Here is a 22,168-nt window from a genome sequence, read left to right as displayed (position 1 = left end):
AAACAGGCCTCAGATCAAGACTTATGAACAAAGAATGAAATTTGGTCTGCTCAGGGATTTGCGGACCAAACATTATGTGTGAGTATCTTTACGACAGAAAAGCAAGGCACAGATCCCCCTAATCTATTCATCTAACCAGAAAACTCTGCCAAAAGAAAGCCCCTTTCATGGGGTAAAACTTGGGTAACCTGCAATTACAGCTTGGCAAATCATGAAAAAAGAGAACGTAAGGAAATATTTAATTGAGTATGTACTATGTGCCAGGCATTATGCTAGGTACTTTAGATAGATTCTTTTTGTCCCCCATTTTACTTATTTTTTATCTTTATTTTTAAATTTTTGTAGAGATGGGGTTTTACTATGTTGCCCAGGCTAGTCTCAAACTCTTGAGTTCAAGTGATCTTCTCGCCTGAGCTTCCCAAAGTGCGGGGATTAGAGGTGTAAGCCACCACGGCTGGTCTTTTTTATTTTTATTTTGGTAAAATACACATAACGTGAAATTTACTATCTCAATCATATTCAAGTATACAGTTCAGTGGCATTAAATAACATTCACATTCGCATTATCGTGCGGCCATCACCGCCATCCAGCTCCAGTTTAGGTATGCTCTTATTTCATATTCTCGACAGAAACCATATGCCTGCCACTCTCACCAGCCTGTAAGTTCTGTGTGTATGCTGGAGGACGGCCTAACATGCAGGAGAAACACAGTAGCTGACTGAAAAATGAAGAATGTCAGTTAAAGAAACTGACGTTCTATAGATAAAGAAACTGAGACTCAAAAGATTCACTTAATCATCCAGGGTCCCAGAGATAGTGAGCAGCAGAACCACAATTTGAACCCGGGTACATCTGACTCCAAAAGCCATACTCTACTGCACCGCTTCTACTGTAGGGCAAATCTACAGGCTCTTCTAATCCTAGGGGTTTTCTAGGGACCTGAGCAGAGTTTGGGGAGTCCGAAAGTTATACCATCATGGCAAACAGTACTGAATTCTGTGAAGGTTCTAGAAGCTAGCCAAAAATCTCCGATGGCGCCCTATGCTTAGGTGGCAGTATGTACAAAATCATACCACACACCACACTCCTTTCCATCTTTAACAGGAGTATCTAAGGTCTTCTTAGAGAAGAGGTTTCTTGGAGCACAGTATGACAAAATCTTTGTAAGATCTAACAGTGCCTGCAGAAGATACAAATGTACACTGAGGGCAGGGTGACTGCCGGCAGCCACAGCCGCAATGGACATGTCAGTCAGTGTTTACCTTCCACCCAAGATGCTTAAAGATGTGTTACTGCCAGATAGTTCTAAAATATGGCGACTTCTCCACTAAATTATTTTCAAAACACGGTCGGGCGCAGTGGCTCACATCTGTAATCCCAGCACTTTGGGAAGCCGAGACAGGCAGATCACCTGAGGTCCAGAGTTTGAGACCAGGCTGGCCAACATGGTGAAACCTCATCTCTACTAAAAATACAAAAATCAGCTGGGCGTGGTGGCGTGTGCCTGTACTCCCAGTTACTCAGGAGGCTGAGGCAAGAGAATTGCTTAAACCCAGGAGGCAGAGGTTGCAGTGAGCTGAGATCACACCACTGCACTCCAGCCTGGGTGACAGAGTGAGACTCCGTCTCAAAAAAAAAAAAAAAAGAATAAATAAATAATTTTCAAAAAACAAAGACATTTACCCATCCATTCAGCACTCTCACTATGTCCTGAGTACTGAACTAGGCCTGGGGGACACACTGAAGAGTCAAGCAAACCTCTCTTAGTTCCATCTGTAAAGGGGCGTCAAGCTTGCATCTGGTGCCCTGCATGCTTGGATACAACATCCTCCTGGGACTGGGCTGCTGTGTCTGTCCTGAAGTAAGCCTGAATCTGAGAATAACTTAAATCCCAAACATCTCAAGCCCAGAATGGAAGTAGAGTTTGGCTCAGCCAGAAGACCCCTTTTGGTGGACCTCAGGTGTTTACCGACGAAGGCTCTGTGGGCTACATGAGCAACTCCTCTTTGGCTTTTTCACCCTGGTGCTCATCAGCTTCCTTTTACGGGCACATCACATCAGCAAAGTGCCACCTGGTGATGAAAGACGAAATTGCCAGGCCAGGCCCAAATGCAGGCCAGAAGGGTGCACATGCATTCACATACACATGGGCACACACGCATTTAGTCTGTGTGTGTGTGTGTGTGTGTGTGTGTATCAACCACATGTCCTAGATTTTTTTTTTTTTACCATTCTGATTTCAAATATTACACTACTCCTACGGTTGTACTATTTTTGCTGTAAAAAAATATGGTCACAGTACATGTGAAAGGACATCTTACTCTGTGTATAAATTATTAGGCAATTCCCAGTAGTCTATAAAAAAACACAATAATCCATTCATCCCATCCATAAAAATAAATAGTTAACTTCAACATAAATCTTTTGTTAAAAGTATACACTTTGTTTTCATTTGCTATTAGATTCAGGCCTTGTCATATATATATATATAAAATAAATAAGTGAAAACTATATTATTACCATCAATTCTCAGGTAAAGAAAGTATTGATACTGTATACTTCTGTTCCTTACTTTTAATTTCATAATTTTTATTTATTTTTATTTTTATTTTTTGAGATGGGGTTTCGCTCTTGTTGCCCAGGTAGTAGTGCAGTGCATGATCCCAGCTCACTGTAACCTCCCCCCACCCCTGGGCTCAAGTGATCCTCCTGCCTCAGCCTCCCAAGTAGCTGGGATTACAGGTACATGCCACCACGCCTAGCTAATTTTTGTATTTTTAGTAGAGACGGGGTTTCACCATGTTGGCCAGGCTGGTCTTGAACTTCTGACCTCAGGTGATCCACCCGCCTCGGCCTCCCAAAATGCTGGGATTACAAGCGTGAGCCACTGTGCCTGGCCTATTTTTATGTTTATATTAATTTTTTTTTTTGGAGACGAAGTCTCACTCAGCCGCCCAGGCTAGAGCGCAGTGGCACAATCTCAGCTCACTGCAACAACTGTCTCCCAGGTTCAAGCGATTCTCCCCTCTCAGCCTCCCAAATAGCTGGGATTACAGACACCCGCCATCATGCCCGGCTAATTTTTGAATTTTTTTTTTTTTTTCAGACGGAGTTTTCGCTCTTGTTGCCCACGCTGGAGTGCAATGGCGCGATCTCCACTCACCACAACCTCCACCTGCCGGGTTCAAGCAATTCTCCTGCCTCAGCCTCCTGAGTAGCTGGGATTACAGGCATGCACCACCACGCCCAGCTAATTTTGTATTTTTAGTAGAGACGGGGTTTCTCCATGTTGGTCAGGCTGGCCTCGAATTCCCAATCTCTGGTGATCCACCCGCCTTGGCCTTCCAAAGTGCTGGGATTACAGGCGTGAGCCACTGCGCCCAGCTAATTTTTGAATTTTTGTAGAGACGAGGTTTCACCATGTTGGCCAGGATGGTCTTGAACTCCTGACCTCAGGTGATCTGCCTGCCTCGGCCTCCCAAAGTGCCAGGATTACAGGCGTTGAGCCACCATGCCTGGCCTATTTTTATTTTTTTGAGACAGGGTCTTGTTCTGTCACCCAGGTTGGAGTGCAGCAGCCTGATCACGGCTCACTTGCCACCTAGACTTCCTAGGCACAAGCAATCCTCCTGCATCAGCTTCCTGAGTAGCTGGGGTCACAGGTGCATGCCACCATGCCCAGCTAATTTTTTTTATTTCCTGAGATGGAGTCTTGCTCTGTTGCACAGGCTGGAGTGCAGTGGTACAATCTTGACTCACTGCAACCTCCGCCTTCCGGGTTCAAGCAATTCTCCTGCCTCAGCCTATTGAGTAGCTGGGATTATAGGTGCCTGCCACCACACCTGGCTAATTTTTGTATTTTTAGGAGAGACAGGGTTTCACCATGTTGGCCAGGCTGGTCTTGAACTCCTGACATCGTGATCCACCTGCCTCGGCCTTCCAAAGTGCTGGGATTACAGGCATGAGCCACTGCTCCCAGCCTAATTTTTTTTACTTCTAGTGGAGACAAGATGTCATTATGTTACCTAGGCTGGTCTCAAGCCTCTCAAAGTGCTGCGGTGCGAGCCACTGCACCTGGCCCCCTTCTGTTGGTTATGCGTGTGCATTTTTTCTGACTACTTCATGTTAATCATAATATTCTGGCTTTTCTTCAATTAACATAATTATTCAAATAATAATTTTTAGTCCACCTAACCAATACTTCCTTGGGAGATAGGTCAGGATTATTAAAATAATTAACGGTTTGGGCAACTCTAGAAATAATGACAGATTTCAAGATGAGGCACTAAGAAAGTATGTAAAGTTTGTTAATGATCATGTAGGGAGGCAGTAATACAGTTTGCATCTGATTCTGTGTCCACTACTTAGCCAGTTAACTTCTAACTCAGTGATTCTCAAACTTGAGAGGGGCCAAGAATCACATGAGAGTTTTTGTTTTTGTTTTTGTTTTTGAGACGGAATTTTGCTCTTGTTGCCCTGGCTGGAGTGCAATGGCACGATCTCGGCTCACTGCAACCTCCGCCTCCCGGGTTCAAGCGATTCTCCTGCCTCAGCCTTGCCTCCCAAGTAGCTGGGATTACAGGCGCCCGCCACCATGCCTGGCTAACTTTTTAAATTTTTTTTAGAGATGGGGTATCTCCATGTTGATCAGACTGGTCTCGAACTCCTGACCTCAGGTGATCAGCCCGCCTCAGCCTCCCAAAGTGCTGAGATTCCAGGTGTGAGCCACCACGCCCGGCCTCACATGAGAGTATTTTTGAAAACTGCAGATCCCAGGGCCCTGTCACTAGAATTCTGATTCAGCTAGTTTGGGGTAGGAACTAGGAATCTGTATTTTAATAAACATTCCAACCAATTCTGATGCAGGTAGGTTAGAGACCCCACTGAAAGAAAAACTGCTGGTCTTCTGCAGCTAATAATATTTAATTATATACCAAAATAAATTCACATAAAGTTATTTTTGTTTTGTTTTTTAGAGGGAGGGTCTTGCTATGTTTCCAGGCTGGAATGCAGTGGCTATTCACTGTGACCATAGTGCACTACAGCCTTGAACTACTGGGCTCAAGTGATCCTCCTGCCTCAGCTTCCCGAGTAGCTGGGACTACAAGCAAGTCATCACAGCTGGCTAATTTCTATCATTTCTTGCACATTAAAAAGCATTTACGGATATAGAATAATTATAGCTTTCTACATTTATTAGCTGGGATTCTACTGTAAGGAAGAGCTGTCCTTTATCATTCAATTATTTCTTCATTTGTTTAATTATAAATTATGTATTTATGTAATTTATTTTATATTAATTTTTTACTTAAGTAAAAACAAAAAACCCAAAATACCAAAAATATGCTTCCAAAGACAGGAAATCATTTTAGACAATTTATAATTAAAATAGCAAAGTACAAGCTGGGAGTGGTGGCTCACACCTGTAATCCCAGCACATTGGGAGGCTGAGGTGGGAGGGTTGGTTGAGGCCAGGAGTTCGAGACCAGCCTGGCCCGCATGGTGAAACCCCATCTCTACTAAAAACACAAAAAATTAGCCAGGCACAGTGGCACGCGCCTGTAATCCTAGCTACTTGGGAGGCTGAGGCAAGAGAATCGCTTGAACCTGGGAGACAGAGGTTGCAGTGAGCCAAGATAGTACCACTGCATTCCAGCCTGGACGACAGAGCAAGACTCCATCTAAAAAAAAAAAAAAAAAAAAAGCAAAGTACACATTTTATATATTGAGCAGACATTTAATATTTATGCCAAAGAATCAAATAATAATCACTATAGAAACCAACACCTGGGGTCATATCGAAAACTCATTTATGGTACTACATAATCTCTTTCTTTTATAGGGTTTTGTGTTTAAATTCTATTTCATTTTTATTTGATGCCTGGTTATTTTCCCAGCTTTCTCTGCTTCCCTTCTTCTGAGATAGATAACGTGTCCAAGGCTTACCAGTGGATATTTTTAGACTGGTGATGGATCAGTGTTGGGGAGAGCAGCTTCGTATTTGCTTGAATGCTGTGAAGTGAATACAAATTTGCCTTAAATTTAGCCAGATTCATCCCTGAGACAGACTGATGTGCCTGCTGTAGATCAGAACAACAATGACCTATATTAACTGCAGTAAACCTCTTTTCACTAATTTTCCAAACAATCCTCATGGGGAGCCAATCACCAGCTTAGAATGAATGGTAATCACAAAGCTGACAAGATACAAGACATTCTTTCTACTCAAATCAAAGATATGAGGGAGATAGCAAGAGAGTGTCACAAGATGACCTTGCACACAAAAATGCTTTGTATTCAGATTTGGCTATCAAAGAAATCAATCCAAGAAAGCACTCCATTTATAATCTTCCAACTCCTCTGGCTAGGTCTCTTGGCTGGAAGTACACAAGACCAATGTCATGGCTATATGACCTCCCACCTAATGCTGACCTTTTCCAAAATATTTAATTAAGCAATTGCCATTTAAGCAATTCTCTCTGTTCACCCTAACAGGTGATAAGAGTACGAAAAACCTACCACAGAGTGAAGAACACATCATAAAATTGCATAGATCTTGGTAGTGACCATCACAGATCCATTCTATATCTCTCCTTATGTTTTAGGTCTTGACTCATTGTTTGAGAATACTGAGACCGGGCAACATGCTCAGTACCACTCTGTCATTAAACACACCTACATGGCTATGTGAACTGCTTAGATGACAAACGAACCTACTCGACTTCCAGGCCCCCACAGATAGGAAGCCTCCCTTCCCAGCAGGCTAAAACCTTCTACCCAATCATGTTGTGCTTCTAAAATAAAACTACCTTCCAGAAGATGAATTTTTTTTAGTTGCAAAAGATTTTGCCTAACACCAGCTAATTTTAAGTTGAGTTAAAAGGAGAAAGGAGTGCTTTTAATAAAGCAGACACAGTCATCTTTTCCCCTCCAGCGAGTTGGTAAATAATGACTAGTGGTCAGAGATTACTCCTTTCACACGAGCAACCCATCCTCACTGCCTCACTTCCTGATTTCATTTGGTCAGGAGACTCATAACCCAGCTCACAAATAAGAATACACTTTTAAGCAGCAGGTTTTGAGATGCCTTGACACTGTATGTATGTGAAGAATATGCTTAGAGAAGCAAGCACCAGTATCAGACTAAATAGGCATTTAAAAATATAAAACATATATATATTTCCTCCTGAGCAAGTATTTGAATGTTCTAATGCCAAGTATTAAGTTTTCCAGATATTTTAAAACAGAGGCATTTTTGATAGGCCAATTACTAAGGGCAAGAGGACCAAAATCTTCCCCACTCTCTATTTCAAAAACAGAAAATAAGAAACCGTAAACTGGTCTTCAAGCTGAAAAACTCCAAGCTGTCCTTTCATGTCCCATTAAAAAACATCAACTCTAAAACTATTTATGGGCCGGGTGCGGTGACTCACGCCTGTAATCCCAGCACTTTGGGAGGCTGAGGTGGGTGGATCACCTGAGGTCAGGAGTTTGAGACCAGCCTGGCCAACATGGTGAAACCCGTCTCTACTAAAAATACAAAAAGTTAGTTGGGCGTGGTGACGGGCGCCTGTAATCCCAGCTACTTGGGAGGCTGAGGCAGGAGAATCACTTGAACTGAGGAGGCAGAGGTTGCAGTGAGCCGAGATCACACCACTGCACTCCAGCCTGAGCAACAAGAGTGAGACTGTCTCAAAACAAAAAACAAAACAAAACAAAACAAAAAAAACAAAACAACTACTCATGTGAGATTCAAGATTAATTACAAGAGTTGTCAATACTTCTCTCACATTCCTGGAAGGAAAATATGCTCTGAGGTCTACCAGGCTATAAATCTCAGGTCTGGGCGGAGGGCAGTGGCTCACGCCTGTAATCCCAGCACTTTGGGAGGCCAAGGCGGGCAGATCACCTGAGGTCAGGAGTTTGAGACCAGCCTGGCCAAACTGGTGAAACCCCATCTCTATTACAAATACGAAAATTAGCCGGGCATGACAATACACATCTGTAATCACAGCTACTTGGGAGGCTGAGGCAGAATTGCCTGAACCCAGGAGGCAGAGGTTGCAGTGAGCTGAGATCACGCCACTGCACTCCAGCCTGGGTGACAGAATGAGACTCCGACTCAAAATAAATAAATAAATAAATAAATATATATATAAAAATAAAATCTCAACTCTGGTTTGAGAAAAATAATAATAGTATGAAATTTATCAATAGAAATAGTTAAGTTTATAAGCCAAACAAACATGGAATTCAAAGCCCTGGCAAGGTCTGGTTATCCTGGCTAGGCTATGTATTTGCAGATGCAGCCCTGGGAAGAAAGCCACTATTCAATCAATAACTCTAATAGGATTTTTTTTTCTTCTTTTTTTTTTTCTTGAGATGGAGTCTCGCTCTATCACCCAGGCTGGAGTGCAGTGGTGTGATCTCAGCTCACCACAACCTCTGCCTCCCAGGTTCAAGCCATTCTCCTGCCTCAGTCTCCCGAGTAGCTGGGATTACAGATGCGTTGACACCATGCCCCACTAATTTTTTGTATTTTGAGTAGAGACGCGGTTTCATCATGTTGGCCAGGCTGGTCTTGAACTCCTGACCTTGTGATCCACCCACCTCGGCCGCCCAAAGTGCTGGGATTACAGGCATGAGCCACGGCGCCTGGCCAGGATTTTATTTTCTTTAGCTAATCCTGTGGTACAGAAGCCCTAGATAATTAGAACAAAATAGCATAAAATAAAAATCCATAGCATATACCTGATAGTTTTATTTTATTTTATTTATTTATTTATTTATCTTCTGAGACAGGTTCTCACTCTGTCGCCCAGGCTGGAGTGCAGTGTGGCAATCTCAGCTCACTGCAACCTCCACATCCGGGGTTCAAGCAAGCGACTCTCCTGCTTCAGCTTCTCGAGTAGCTGGGATTACAGGTGCTCGCCACCACATCTGGCTAATTTTTTTTTGTAATTTTTAGTAGAGATAGGGTTTTACCATGTTGATCAGGCTGTTCTTGAACTCCTGACCTCAAATGATCTGACTGCCTTAGCCTTCCAAAATGCTGAGATTACAAGTGTGAGCCACCGCGCCCAGCCCTGATAGTTTTATTTTCTGAGTTACTAATGTAAAGATGTGTGGAAACCCTAGTGGAAAAACCTATTCTGCAGCTAGTTTAATAAGGTGGCACTTGTTCCATTTTGCATTGCTAAGCTCCTAAGAGTCTTGAGAGCTCTGATTATTCTTCAGTCACCCCTCAATAGCAATGGGCAGCCAAGATTCTGTAAACCAAGTGAACTACTTTCTTTGGCTTTTATGAAAGTCTAAACTCATTTAAAGACTGGATATAGTGAAATGCAGTGGCTAGAACTTTAGGTTCTAGATGGTGAACACCCATACTCTCTATCATGCTCCAACTCCAAGGTGACTTATGTTCTCTTGTACTGCATCCCACGGCCCCCTACCTGGGATCACTCCACTGCCCCACGTGGTCACCCATCACTTCTCAGCCTATCCTGGTAAATCTCCACTCCTTGAGCCACATCCTTCATCACCTCCAATTTCCTCATTCTCAGCAACCTCTTCTCTGTGGTTCTTCCTCTTTTTACTGATTTTCTGCACTTCATTAAGACCCTGGGCTTCCGATCCTCTTTCAGGGCTTGTCAGAGGTGATTACAGTCCCTGAAGAATAAATAGATGTCTTAGCATTAACCACAAGCTTTCTGAGACTAAAAATAGCCAAGTTCCAACTTTAAACAAGGTGCAAGCAAAGATGGTGCAACAGATGCAACAGATAATTCCCCCCAAAGCAATGCATGCTAGTATCTCCTAACAGTGTTAGTTTGGCTTCTAAGTTTATAATTCTCAGTCTGGTCATTAATACAAAGATTCTTTTATGCTAGTTAATAGTCTATAAAGAAAGCATGGCTCCATAATTAAGTGGGAAGTCAAAAGTTCAGCAAGAGGATTTAGTGACTGGCTTCTAACGAATACATCATGGAAAGGGGAAGATTTACAGTGGATAAACCTGTACCATCCGGACCAAGTAACCAGGGCTAATATCAACAGCAATAAGTCATGTGATACTATGTACCTCTGATATGATGCAACTACGTCTGTGGTTTTCTTTCCCAATGTCTATAACCCTGGTCTTTTGATATTTCAGAAGAAAACATTAGAAAAACCCAAATCAAGGGAAGTTCTACAAAATACCTAGCCAAGTACATCTAAAAATTGTCAAGGTCATGAAGAACAAGGAAAAATTGAGAAACTAGCACACATTGAAGGAGATGAAGGAAACATGAGAACCAAAAGTATCCTGGACTAGATCCTAGAACTAAAAAAGGACAATAGAGGAAAAGCTGGTAAAATCCTAATAAAGTCTAGTTTTAAAAATAGTAACGTAACTGGGTTAATTTTCAGTTTGGATAAATGTGTTGCAGTTATGTAAGATGTTAACCTTAGGTGGAGGTGGGTAAAGGCTATATGGCAACTCTATTATCCTTTGTGATTCTTCCGTAGGAATAAATTATTAAAAAAATTAATTGAGCAAGAGAAACGCAGAGATGAAATGGAAAAAGCTCAGGATCTACGAGCAAAAGGCGTGGGTCTCAGCTCCTGTGCTGCTCATTATGGTGACTTTAGACAAGCTGCTTTGCCCTACTAAGCCTCAATTTCCTTATCAGTGAAATGAGCTCCATAACAGCAACCTCAAAATTTGTGAGAGTAAAAGTTGTATTAATCATGGTTTAGTCAGGAAAACAGGTACTACACAAGGTATTTTAATGGGCAGAATTAAATACAAGGAACTGGTTAAATGGCTATCAGAGAACTAAAACACGAAAAGGAGGCACGGAGACGACAGAGAGAAACTGCAGGAAACGGTTTCCATCCCCATGGCTGAGGGAACCAAAGGGAGAGGTTGGGTTCTGAGATCCTGGAAGCCTGGAGAACGGACCCTCCGAAGCTGGGACTCAGACTTCTGAGATGAGGGTACTGCCCAGCTGGTTCTGGGTTTGTTGCGGGGAGAACACGAACAAACAAAAACAACTGAAGGCTGAAGCAAACTGCAGCTGGTGGGATGAAAAGGCATTGCTGGGATGGTGGTCATAGGAACAGCCAGGTGCAAGAAGCAGTGGGTCCTTCTCCTCCAGCCCTGTAGACCTTCCAGCACCTCCCACTGGCAGCACGTGGCCAAGTGTAGCAAGCAATGGAGAGAGCTGCAGAGTCCCAGCCCCAGTGTTCACAGGGTGGTGTGGGGCCAGGAAACAACAGTGGAATTGTGGAGACAAATAACTTTGTAAAGGGTAGATGTGACCCACTGATACTTATTACCATTACTTCTGTTAAGTGCTCAGGCTAACTGCTTGCTCTCTCTCTCTCTTTTTTTTTTTTTGAAATAGATTCTCACTGTCAACCAGGCTGGAGTGCCGTGGCACAATTTCGGCTCACTGCGACTTCCACCTCCCGGGTTCAAGTAATTCCCTTGCCTCAGCCTCCTGAATAGCTGGGTCCACAGGCACATGCCACTACACCCAGCTAATTTTTATATTTTTAGTAGAGACGGAGTTTCGCCATGTTGGCCAGGCTGGTCTCAAACCCCTGGCCCTGAGTGATCTGCCTGCCTCAGCCTCCCAAAGTGCTGGGATTACAGGTGTGAGCCACCGTGCCTGGCCACTCTCTCTTTTAAAAATAGTTTACACTGGGCACAGTGTCCAGGGAAATCACTTGAGTCCAGGGAAGTCAAAGGTGCAGTGAGCCATGATCGTGCCACTGCACCATCCAGCCTGGATGACAGTGAGACCCCATCTCAAAAAAAAAAAAAAAAGAATTAAAAAAATAGTTTATGGCTGGGCGCAGTGGCTCACACCTGTAATCCCAGCACTTTGGGAGGCCGAGACGGGCGAATCACAAAGTCAAGAGATCGAGACCACGATGAAACCCCATCTCTACTAAAAATACAAAAAATTAGCCGGGTATGGTGGTGGGCGCCCTGTAGTCCCAGCTACTCGGGAGGCTGAGGCAGAAGAATGGCGCAAACCTGGGAGGCGGAGCTTGCAGTGAGCCGAGATCATGCCACTGCACTCCAGCCTGGGCGACAGGGCAAGACTCTGTCTGAAAACAAACAAACAAACAAACAAACAAAAAAAGTTTCCACAGCTGAATGCAGTGGCTCACACCTGTAATCCCGGCACTTTGGGAGGACAGGAGTTTAAGACCAGCCTGGGCAACACAGTGGGACTGTTTCTACAAAAAGAAAAAAAAAAGTTACGATATGGATTAGCAGAGGACATAAACCTCTCGTGTTACCAGCATTTAAGATTTTAGTAAGTAGAAAATATGGCTAAGGACTACATTCTATTCTATAATTATACCAACCTTTACCCTAAAGTTCAGTGCTGCCTTCTATAGATAAAGTGGGCTGGGTGTGGTGGCTTATGCCTATAATCCCAGTACTTTGGGAAGCTGAGGCAGGAGATCGCTGGAGCCCAGGAGTTCAAGATCGGTTTGGGCAACATAGTGAGACACCGTCTCTACAAAAAAAAAAAAAAGTTAGGGCCGGGCGCGGTGGCTCACGCCTGTAATCCCAGCACTTTGGGAGGCCTAGGCAGGAGGATCATGAGGTCAGGAGTTCAAGACCAGCCTGGCCAAAACCCTGTCTCTACTAAAAATACAAAAATTAGCTGGGCGTGGTGGCGGGCGCCTGTAATCCCAGCTACTCGGGAGGCTGAGGCAGGAGAATCACTTGAACCCCGGAGGTGGAGGTTGCAGTGAGCCGAGATTGCACCACTGCACTCCAGCCTGGGCGACAGAGCGAGACTCCGTCTCAAAAAAAAAAAAAAAAAATTAGCCAGGTATAGTGGTATGTGCCTGTAGTCCCAGCTCCTAGGAAGGCTGACGTGGGAGGATTGCTTGAGCCTGGGAGGTTGAAGCTACAGTGAACTATAATTGCACCACTGCACTTCAGCCTGGGTGACAGAGGTAGACCCTGTCTAAAAAAAATTTTAAATTTAAAGATAAAATGTGTGTCTGGTTAATTTCTGTAATAATCAGGGCTACTATTTTATTTGATTGGCCTGGAAAGACCATCTTAGAGAATGAAGTGTGCTGCTTAGGGACACAATTTACTTGCAATCAACTGTTAAGCTATTTGACTCATAAGTCTTTGACAATACAATACAGACTTTTATGTAACAGTTTCATTAACAGTTAAGGCCACTATGCATCTCTTTAAACGCTGAAAAAGTTAACCAGATTTTTCTTTGAAATGCAAAACCAGTAAGTATAGTTTCCCGTCAGAGGGGGTGCACAATGACAACAGGAAACGGAGGTGAGAGTGTGCACACTTGGTTTCAATATGCTTCAAAGAAATTTCGAGGAAATTCCTACAACACAGATGCTTTAGTTACACTACTGAATACCACAGCAGTTCTTTGTACTCTGGTTGGTTAAGAAACATGGCATCAAACAATGAAATAAAAGTTCAAGCACTTAGTGGCACTTTTCAAGTCAGCAAAATTTACATTATAAAGTTCCTTTCTACAAGCTTTTATATGACTATTTTTATACTGCATTTTTCACTCCCTGCTCTGTATTATAGCTATGTATGTCCAAGTCTGATCTTCTCCATGAAATCATAAACTTGAGGGCAAAATCCACGTAGGAATCATCTTCGTGTTACCCCTAGTGATTAGACCAGCACACACAGAAGGCAGAAATAGATGTCTGTAGAATGAATAAACGAACAAGATCTTCAGAAGAGTACAGCATGTGCCCATGGTGACTCTTTAGATTTTGAATATTTCCCCTCAGACTAAATGGCAGACTGGTACAATTAATGCTCACGAAATAACTGAAAAACATAGACCACCATGTGTTTTTAAATTAAGGGTTTGTGGAGTAATACTGAGTAAGCTTGACTAGGAGCTGAAACCCTCTGGTTCTGCCAGTGAGTTGTATGAAAGACTGGAAAATGAAGGTGAAATGACTTAATAAAACAAGTATGACATCAAGAGCCAGAAGACACAGGTTCTTGTTTCAGCTCTCCCACTTTTTTTTTTTTTTTTTTTTTTGAGACAGCGTCTATTCTGTTGCCCAGGGTGACTGCGACGGCCATCACTGCAGTCTCAACCTCTCAGGCTCAAGTGATTCTCCCACTTCAGCCACATGAGTAGCAGCGGCACGCCACCACACCTAGTTAATTTTTTACTTTTTGTAGAGACAGGACCTCGCTGTTTCCCAGGCTGGTCTCAAACTCCAGAGCTCAAGTGATCCTCCCGCCTCGGCCTCCCAACATGCTGGGATTACAGGCGTGAGCCACAGCACTCAGCCTTCTCTCACTTCACACACAAGACTTTGGGCAAATAACTTAACATCTCTGAGCATCAATGTCCTTATCTGTAAAATGAGATTTATAGCTTCTGTCTATCTCCTAGGGTCATTAAGATCAAATAAAAATGTTTTGAAAACCATACAGTGCTATAAAAATATATGTTATCGGCCGGGCGCGGTGGCTCACACTTGTAATCCCAGCACTTTGGAAGGCCGAGGTGGGCGGATCATGAGGTCAGGAGATCGAGACCACGGTGAAATGAAACCCTGTTTCTACTAAAAATACAAAAAAATTAGCCGGGCATGGTGGCGGGCGCCTGTAGTCCCAGCTACTCGGAGAGGCTGAGGCAGGAGAATGGCGTGAACCCGGGAGGCGGAGCTTGCAGTGAGCCGAGATTGCGCCACTGCACTCCAGCCTGGGCGACAGAGCGAGACTCCGTCTCAAAAAAAAAAAAAAAAAAAAAAATAGGCTGGGTGCAGTGGCTCACGCCTGTAATCCCAGCACTTTGGGAGGCCAAGGCGGGCGGATCACAAGGTCAGGAGATCGAGACCATCTTGGCTAACGCGGTGAAACCCCGTCTCTACTAAAAATACAAAAAATAAGCCAGGTGTGGTGGTGGGCACCTGTAGTCCCAGCTACTCGGGAGGCTGAGGCAGGAGAATGGCATGAACCCAGGAGGCGGAGCTTGCAGTGAGCCAAGATCGTGCCACTGCACTCCAGCCTGGGCGACAGAGCAAGACTCCGCCTCACACACACAAAAATATATATATCTATATATGTTATCATTAGTGATCCTTAATGATTAGCATTAGTGATAACATCTTCATTAAAGAACCTGTAATGCTATTTTGAATGCTTGGAAAAATAATGCACAAATGAAATATAAGCAATTAGATAAGTATCTGTTATCTACAAATCCCAAAGCACTTGAAGTAAATACAATTAGGACATATCTCACTTGGTTGTGACCCAGAAGAATTATTGTAGATCTGCCCCATATTCTACTGGAATTTAACCTCTTGGAAACAGCTACCCCCACCCCCCCCCCACCCACGGACACTTATAAGACTCTACCATAGAGATTCTCAGTTTATGATCACAAGGGAAATGGAAGACACTGTCTAAGGTAACGTGAGAGTTAAGCAAGTTCTCCTTTTGTCTGTTGTGACCCTGATTGTCTAACAAACAAACGTGACTTCTGAAGCCTGATCCAAAACAATCAGGAGCTGAGCGAGAAAACAAAGCAGAGGTCTGAGGCACAGCTCCTGGGCAGGCTCTCCTGCATCCTGCAGTGAGGCTGCCGCACCCATAGTTTCAGATCTGAGATTAGCGCCTGGCCGAGGGCTGCTGATGCAGGAGCAATGCTGCCCTGCTACCCCTCCCACCTCCACCTCCACAGACAGCCTCGGGGGACATGGCTACCACTTCTCAGTGGTACACGTCCACAAACAGGGACTCCCTGGACTACATGGCAACCATGCCACAGAGAAGGCAATCGCATTTCTTTTTTTTTTTTTTGAGATGGAGTCTCCCACTGTCACCCAGGCTCGAGTGCACTGGCACAATTTCGGCTCCTCTTTCCAAGGCACATTCTGTTTTTTTGTTTGTTTATCAAGGTATAATTTATATACAGTAAAATTCAGCCTTTTGGTGTACAGTTCTGTGAATTTTGACAAACACACACAACAGTGTAACCACCATTACAAACAAAATAAAGAACATTTCCATTACCCCCACATTCCCTCGTGCCCTCTCTAGTCAACTCCTCCATGCACCCCAGTCCCTGGCAACCATTGATCTATCTCTTATCTCTATTGTTTTGCTCTTTCCAGAATGACACAACACTCTTTACAATGCTTAAACAGCCAAAGGCCTCATTCAGTTCGCATAGAACACCACACACTCAGCCATCATAGGAGACTTTCAAATACATCAGCAATAGTGAAGCCAGTCTGATGGTGGGAAGGGTGATAGATTCACTACAGCCTGAGATGACTCTGCAGGCTCTGCTGAAAGACCCCCAAAAGCTGGACGCTTCTTAGTGGGCTGTGAAGTGGATAGTTTAAACCCAAAGACAAATAACTCATTTAAAATTGTCTCTATAGAAATGGCCTATGTCCTCTTCTATGATTGTATAATACAGTACCAGACACGATTAGGTTTCCTTCCAGTTTAGATAACTGCTTTCTTCTGAATTGCTACTAAAACAATAGTAAAGAGATTTAAAAAGAGGGAGAAAAAAATATAAAACCACAAGAGCAGGCTGGGCACAGTGGCTCACACCTGTAATCCCAGCACTTTGGGAGGCCAAGGTGGGCGGATCACGAGGTCAGGAGATGGAGACCATCCTGGCTAACACCGTGAAACCCCGTCTCTACTAAAAATACAAAAAATTAGCCGGGCATGGTGGCGGGCGCCTGTAGTCCCAGCTACTCAGGAGGCTGAGGCAGGAGAATGGCGTGAACCCGGGAGGTGGAGCTTACAGTGAGCCGAGATGGCACCACTGCACTCCAGCCTGGGCGACAGAGCGAGACTCCGTCTCAAAAAAAAAAAAAAAAAAAAAAAAAAAAAAAAACACAAGAGCAGAGGGAATGGGAGAGGATATTATAATAAAAACTTGGAAGCTGAAACACACACTGACAAGTGGAAAGCGATTCAGGAGAACAGAAAAGGCCGAAATCCCAAATGGCAGAAACATATTCATGTCACAGAACTCCAGACAGGCTTAGGAAATGGAGGTGTGGGTCTCCTAAAAGTGGGGTATAGTAAGGCTGGAAAAAGGAAACTGGGGTTGGTATGAAAAGCATTTAGACCCCTAGATCTTTTTCCAGACACCATGTAACCAGGAGATCACCTGTCTCTCCAACTTCATCGGTTATCAGGAAAATGAAAATAAATTCTACAAACCTACGACAATGGCTAAGATTAAAAAGATGGAAAATACTAGGTGCTGGGAATTCTAAACACTGCCAGTGGGAAAAAAAAATTGGTATAATCACTTTGAAAAGTGGTTAGCGGTATCTACTACAGCATATTCTATGACTCAGCAATTCTCCTAGCTATAGCCTTAACAGGCATGCATACACATACGCAACAAAATACATGTAATAATAGAACGTTCATGGCAGCACTATGTGTAATAGCCAAAATGCCCAAAAAAGCTCAATGCCTGCAAACAACAGACTGGATAAATTATGGTGTATTCACACAATGAGATACTATACAGCAATGGAAATGAACCGTACACAGCACAGGAATAGTTTGTTCCTTCTCGTTACTGTACGCCATTGAGGTAGGATGTAGGACTTGACTCAGGAAGTGAGACTCAACTCCAGAGGTGGGGCTCGGACATCGGACTAAATTGAGGACAAGCTAAAACAGGGACTGGGCAGAAGCAGCTTTCCATAAGATAGCCCGTACCTCCCATACCTGTCAGTGTGTGCCATGTCAGTTTACTATTGCCATGGCGACACCTGCAAGTTACCACCCCTTTCCATGGCAATGACCCAATGACCTGGAAGGTACTATCCTTCTTGAAATTTCTATATAATTTGTCCCTTAATTCGCACATAATTAAAAGTGGGTATAAATATGATTACAAACCTGCTCTGAGCCGCTACTCTCAACACACTGCCTTTGGGTAGCCCTGCTCTGCAGGAGCAGTCGCAGAGCTGTAACACTGCCGCCTCAATAAGGCTGTTTTCTTCCACCACTGGCTCTTAAATTCTTTCCTGAGCAAAGCCAAGGACCCTCCTGGGCTAAGCTACCATGAGATAAATAAATGTCACAAAGATGCTGAGTGAAAGGAGCCAGACATTAAAGAGCAAATTGAACACAGTTCCACTTATATAAAGTTCAAACCAGGACAGAAGTTAGGATTGCAGTTACCTTAGGCTAGAGGTAACAACAGTAAAGGAGCAGAAGGGGAGCTTCTGGGGGTGCAGGCCATGTGCTACTTCTTCATCTGAATGCTGGCCACAGCGGAGGGCTCACTTTATGAAGATCAACTGTGCATGGATGACTTGTCATCTTTCTGTGTGTATGTTATACATCAATAAGTATTTTTAAAGAGGACAAGTCAGCCCTAGGTAAATGGATCTAGAATGATCTCCAATATGATACACCATTAAATTAAAAAGCAAGGGCCGAAGTATGTACGGGAGTGTAGCCATGTGCTGGCATCCCAACCTGCCCCAACCCCCTCCCCAGGTCTCTGTACCCCTGCTGTGGAGAGTTTTGGCTACAAACAGCCATAGCTACCCCTTCTCCAAGAACTGGGAACCAAAGCCACCTGATCCAAGAGTCTTCCTGATTCCCTATCTCACTCCAGGACAGCCACCAACAGCCAGTGACTGATTGACAGGGCTGTACAAAAAGCTGGCCCCTTTACCTTGAGATGAAGCAACTCTGTGGTACAAGCTGTACTCCAAAGCTTTCCCGTGGGACCAGGCCAAAATGGGTCTTGGCCAAGACCGCACTCATGTTTGGTTTTGCTCCACTGCCCCATCTGTCTTCCTCATCTCTAGAGAGCATTCCCTCAATAAATAGCTTTCACAAAGATCTCCATCTCAGGCTTTGCTCCCAGAGAACCCAACCTAAACCGGTTGATACGTCTATGGATGGAATTTGTGGGTAGATCACCCACCAGCCAGATGGCAATGAGGACCCATCACTGAGGTGGGTGGAACGTGGATGGTCCCCAGCATGCTGTAGACATTCCCCTGTGGCGAAGGGGAATAGGAGACACGGGGCTGTATAACATCCAGGCTATGTTGATGTCTTTGGTACAGGAGGTACAGGAGAAACAGTTACAGTAAGGACTGTGAAACTGGGTGACTGTTATTAAGAGGACTGGTTCATTGAAAAGAGAAAATGAGTTTCAGGTGTAGCAATCAAAAAACGTAAAGCCAACTATGAGGCTAGATGTGGTGGCTCATGCCTGTAATCCCAGAAATTTGGAAGGCTGAGGCGGGAAGATCACTTGAGGCCAGGAGTTTGAGACTGCCCTGGGCAAAATAGCGAGACCCCATTTTTTTTTTTTTTTTTTTGAGACGGAGTCTTTCTCTGTCCCCCAGGCTAGAGTGCAGTGGCGCGATCTCGGCTCACTGCAAGCTCCGCCTCCCAGGTTCACGCCATTCTCCTGCCTCAGCCTCCCGAGTAGCTGGGACTACAGGCGCCCGCCAACACGCCCGGCTAATTTTTTGTATTTTTAGTAGAGACGGGGTTTCACCGTGTTAGCCAGGATGGTCTCGATCTCCTGACCTCGTGATCCGCCCGCCTCGGCCTCCCAAAGTGCTGGGATTACAGGCTTGAGCCACCGCGCCCGGCCTTTTTTTTTTTTTTTTTTGAGATGGAGTCTCACTCTGTCGCCCAGGCTGGAGTGCAGTGGCGCAATCTCGGCTCACTGCAAGCTCTGCCTCCCGGGTTCACGCCATTCTCCTGCCTCGGCCTCTCCGAGTAGCTGGGACTACAGGCGCCTGCCACCACGCCCGGCTAATTTTTTTTTTTGTATTTTTAGTAGAGACGGGGTTTCACCATGGTCTCGATCTCCTGACCTCGTGATCCACCCACTTCAGCCTCCCAAAGTGCTGGGATTACAAGCATGAGCCACTGCGCCCCGCCGAGACCCCATCTTTATAAGAAAAACTAAAAATAAAGAAATAAAGCCAGCTATGATAGTCAGTAAGCTTCCTTTGGCAATTTTTACTTATTTATTAATTTATTTGAGATAGGGTCTCAATATGGCACCCAGGTTTGGAGTACGGTGGTGTGAACATAGTTCACTGCAGCCGCAAACTCCTGTCTCAAGCCATCTTCCCACCTCAGCCTCCCAAGTGCTGGGATTACAGATGTGCCACCATGCCAGGCTACTTTGGCAGCATTTAAAGACAATCATTTCCTGCAGGCACAAGACCTAATTTTAAGAATGGCAGAATCAAAAAGGATGAACTCTCAGCCTATACTAGTCTACTGTGCCAGATTCAGGCCCTGGTAGGGAAGGAGTGAACTCTAAGACTTGAGATGGGAATGTCTGTGTATATTTATTTGAGGAACATGAACCCCAGATTCCCTAGGCTTGCAAATGGCCCACTCTCTCTCCCTTGAAGATGGGAGGAACCTGCTCCTCCACCCCTCATGATTACACAGAGGTCTCAAATGAGGCGAGTAACTTAAAAGACAATGCTTACCCTACAGAGAACCTGCCCCCACCTTCCTTCCTGGCCACCCAACCATAATTAGGGCCATTATCTGAGTATCACTCAACCGGGGCCTGCTGGACCTACAAAGAGAGGATAGGGCTTATCATGCCAGAGGTGCTTGGGACCTGGCCAACAAAGGCACTAGCAGGACCTGGAGGATGTGTGGGAGGGGTTCCTGAGGGTGTTGGAATACAAAGTTGGATGAGGGAGAGCCTGTTGATATGGGGACATTCTCTTATGACACAGAATAAACACCTTGGCAAGAGCCTTGGATCTGATACGTGCTGGGGGAGGGGGGGGTTCTTGGGAGCTTGGAAAAATGATGGACCACAGTAAATGATTCCAGAACTGCCACAGAGGTCTTTAGAGGAAAAGCTCAAAAGGCTTAGTGTCTACTCCACGAGAATGGGTCTCCACATAAAGTGGGAAAATCCACTAGCTGGCTGTGTCCTTTGGTGGGGCCTGAACATACTCTAATTACCACACCCTAGATTCTGCCCCACATTGGTTACCAGCATAGGTTCTGCCATATGCATCAATGTCCTCTTCATTCCTACTGCGGCCTGAGGTCAGACCTCCATCACATCTCAGTTGGACAACTGGTTACCCTGTATCCATTCTCATGACTCTCTAATCTACCTTCTACACTTCATCTGAGAGATCTTTTAAAATGTGTCTTCTGTGAGCCCCAGTTTAAAGCCCATTAGTGGTTCCTCACACCTACAGGACAAAAATCCGAAGCCCACAGGGAGGCATAGCAGGCCCCTTGGTCCAGGCCTGGCGTCTCAGCCTTATCTCTTGCAAAGTCTCCTGCCACCCTCTGGATGCTACACCTGCTTGTGCTGAATCATCTGCAGTGCACAGACCGCTTGTTGGTTAGATGTCTCTGTGCCTCTGCTCATGGGCCCTCCTCCAACGTGTTCATGTTTCCTAGCTGTACAACTCCTTCAGGCAGGGACTGCATTTCATCGGTATTTCTAGTGTCTAACATCAGCCTGGAGGACAATGGGTATTCCACAGAATGTAAATGATTGAGGGAATAATGAAGGAGTGAGCCAGTCAGTCAGTGATTTGTGTAACAGAGGGGAAAGAAGATCAAAGCTGGCAACGTGTAATGATCATTTAAGAAAACTATCTTCTCAACTAGTACAGAGACCAGATTAAAACACGAACAAAGAAGAAACTATTCCTTCCTCTACTTTCTCTTCCTCCTTCTCCCAGTGCACTTATGTTCCAAATTGGTTTGGGCTGGAGTGCAGTGGCTTGTTCACAGCTCACTGTGACCTCAACCTCCCAGGCTCAAGTGATCCTTCCACCTCAGCCTCTTGAGTAGCTGGGACTATAGGCACGCTCCACCATACACAGCTAATTTCCTTTATTTTTTGTAGAGGGTCTCACTATGTTGCCCAGGCTGGTCTTGAACTCCTGGGCTCAAGTGATCCTCCCACTTTGGCCTCCCAAAGTGCTGGGATTATAGATGTGAGCCACTGTGCCCTGCCAAAAGCAGCTGTTTTTTGTATTCAAAACAGAAAGTTAAAAAAAAAAAAAAGAACAGCTGGCAGGAAGAGCCACATCAATACTAATAGGTATAAACACTGATTCAACTTCTCTGGGAGTGCCCCTTTTATCACTGGTGATCTCAATGTG

At 44.6% G+C, this 22,168-nt stretch overlaps 1 protein-coding gene across 7 annotated transcripts in view; it reads right to left on the bottom strand.

Moving 5' to 3' along the window:
* The window catches only part of RNF157 (ring finger protein 157), a 100,236-nt gene that overhangs the window by 38,134 nt on the left and 39,934 nt on the right, over positions 1 to 22,168 (bottom strand). The window contains exon 1 of one of the 7 annotated variants that reach the window (XM_063617141.1): positions 9,544 to 9,650. The exons of 4 other annotated variants lie outside the window; for them this stretch is intronic. In XM_063617141.1, the coding sequence (XP_063473211.1) occupies positions 9,544 to 9,615 (72 nt within the window). In that variant the 5' untranslated portion in view covers positions 9,616 to 9,650. 2 more of the 7 variants (XM_063617144.1, XM_063617143.1) reach the window with 2 other exon arrangements.

The sequence above is a fragment of the Symphalangus syndactylus genome, chromosome 14 (assembly GCF_028878055.3).
Source record: "Symphalangus syndactylus isolate Jambi chromosome 14, NHGRI_mSymSyn1-v2.1_pri, whole genome shotgun sequence".
In the NCBI taxonomy this organism is placed as follows: Eukaryota; Metazoa; Chordata; class Mammalia; order Primates; family Hylobatidae; genus Symphalangus; species Symphalangus syndactylus.
This window is presented reverse-complemented; position numbering and strand designations above follow the sequence as displayed.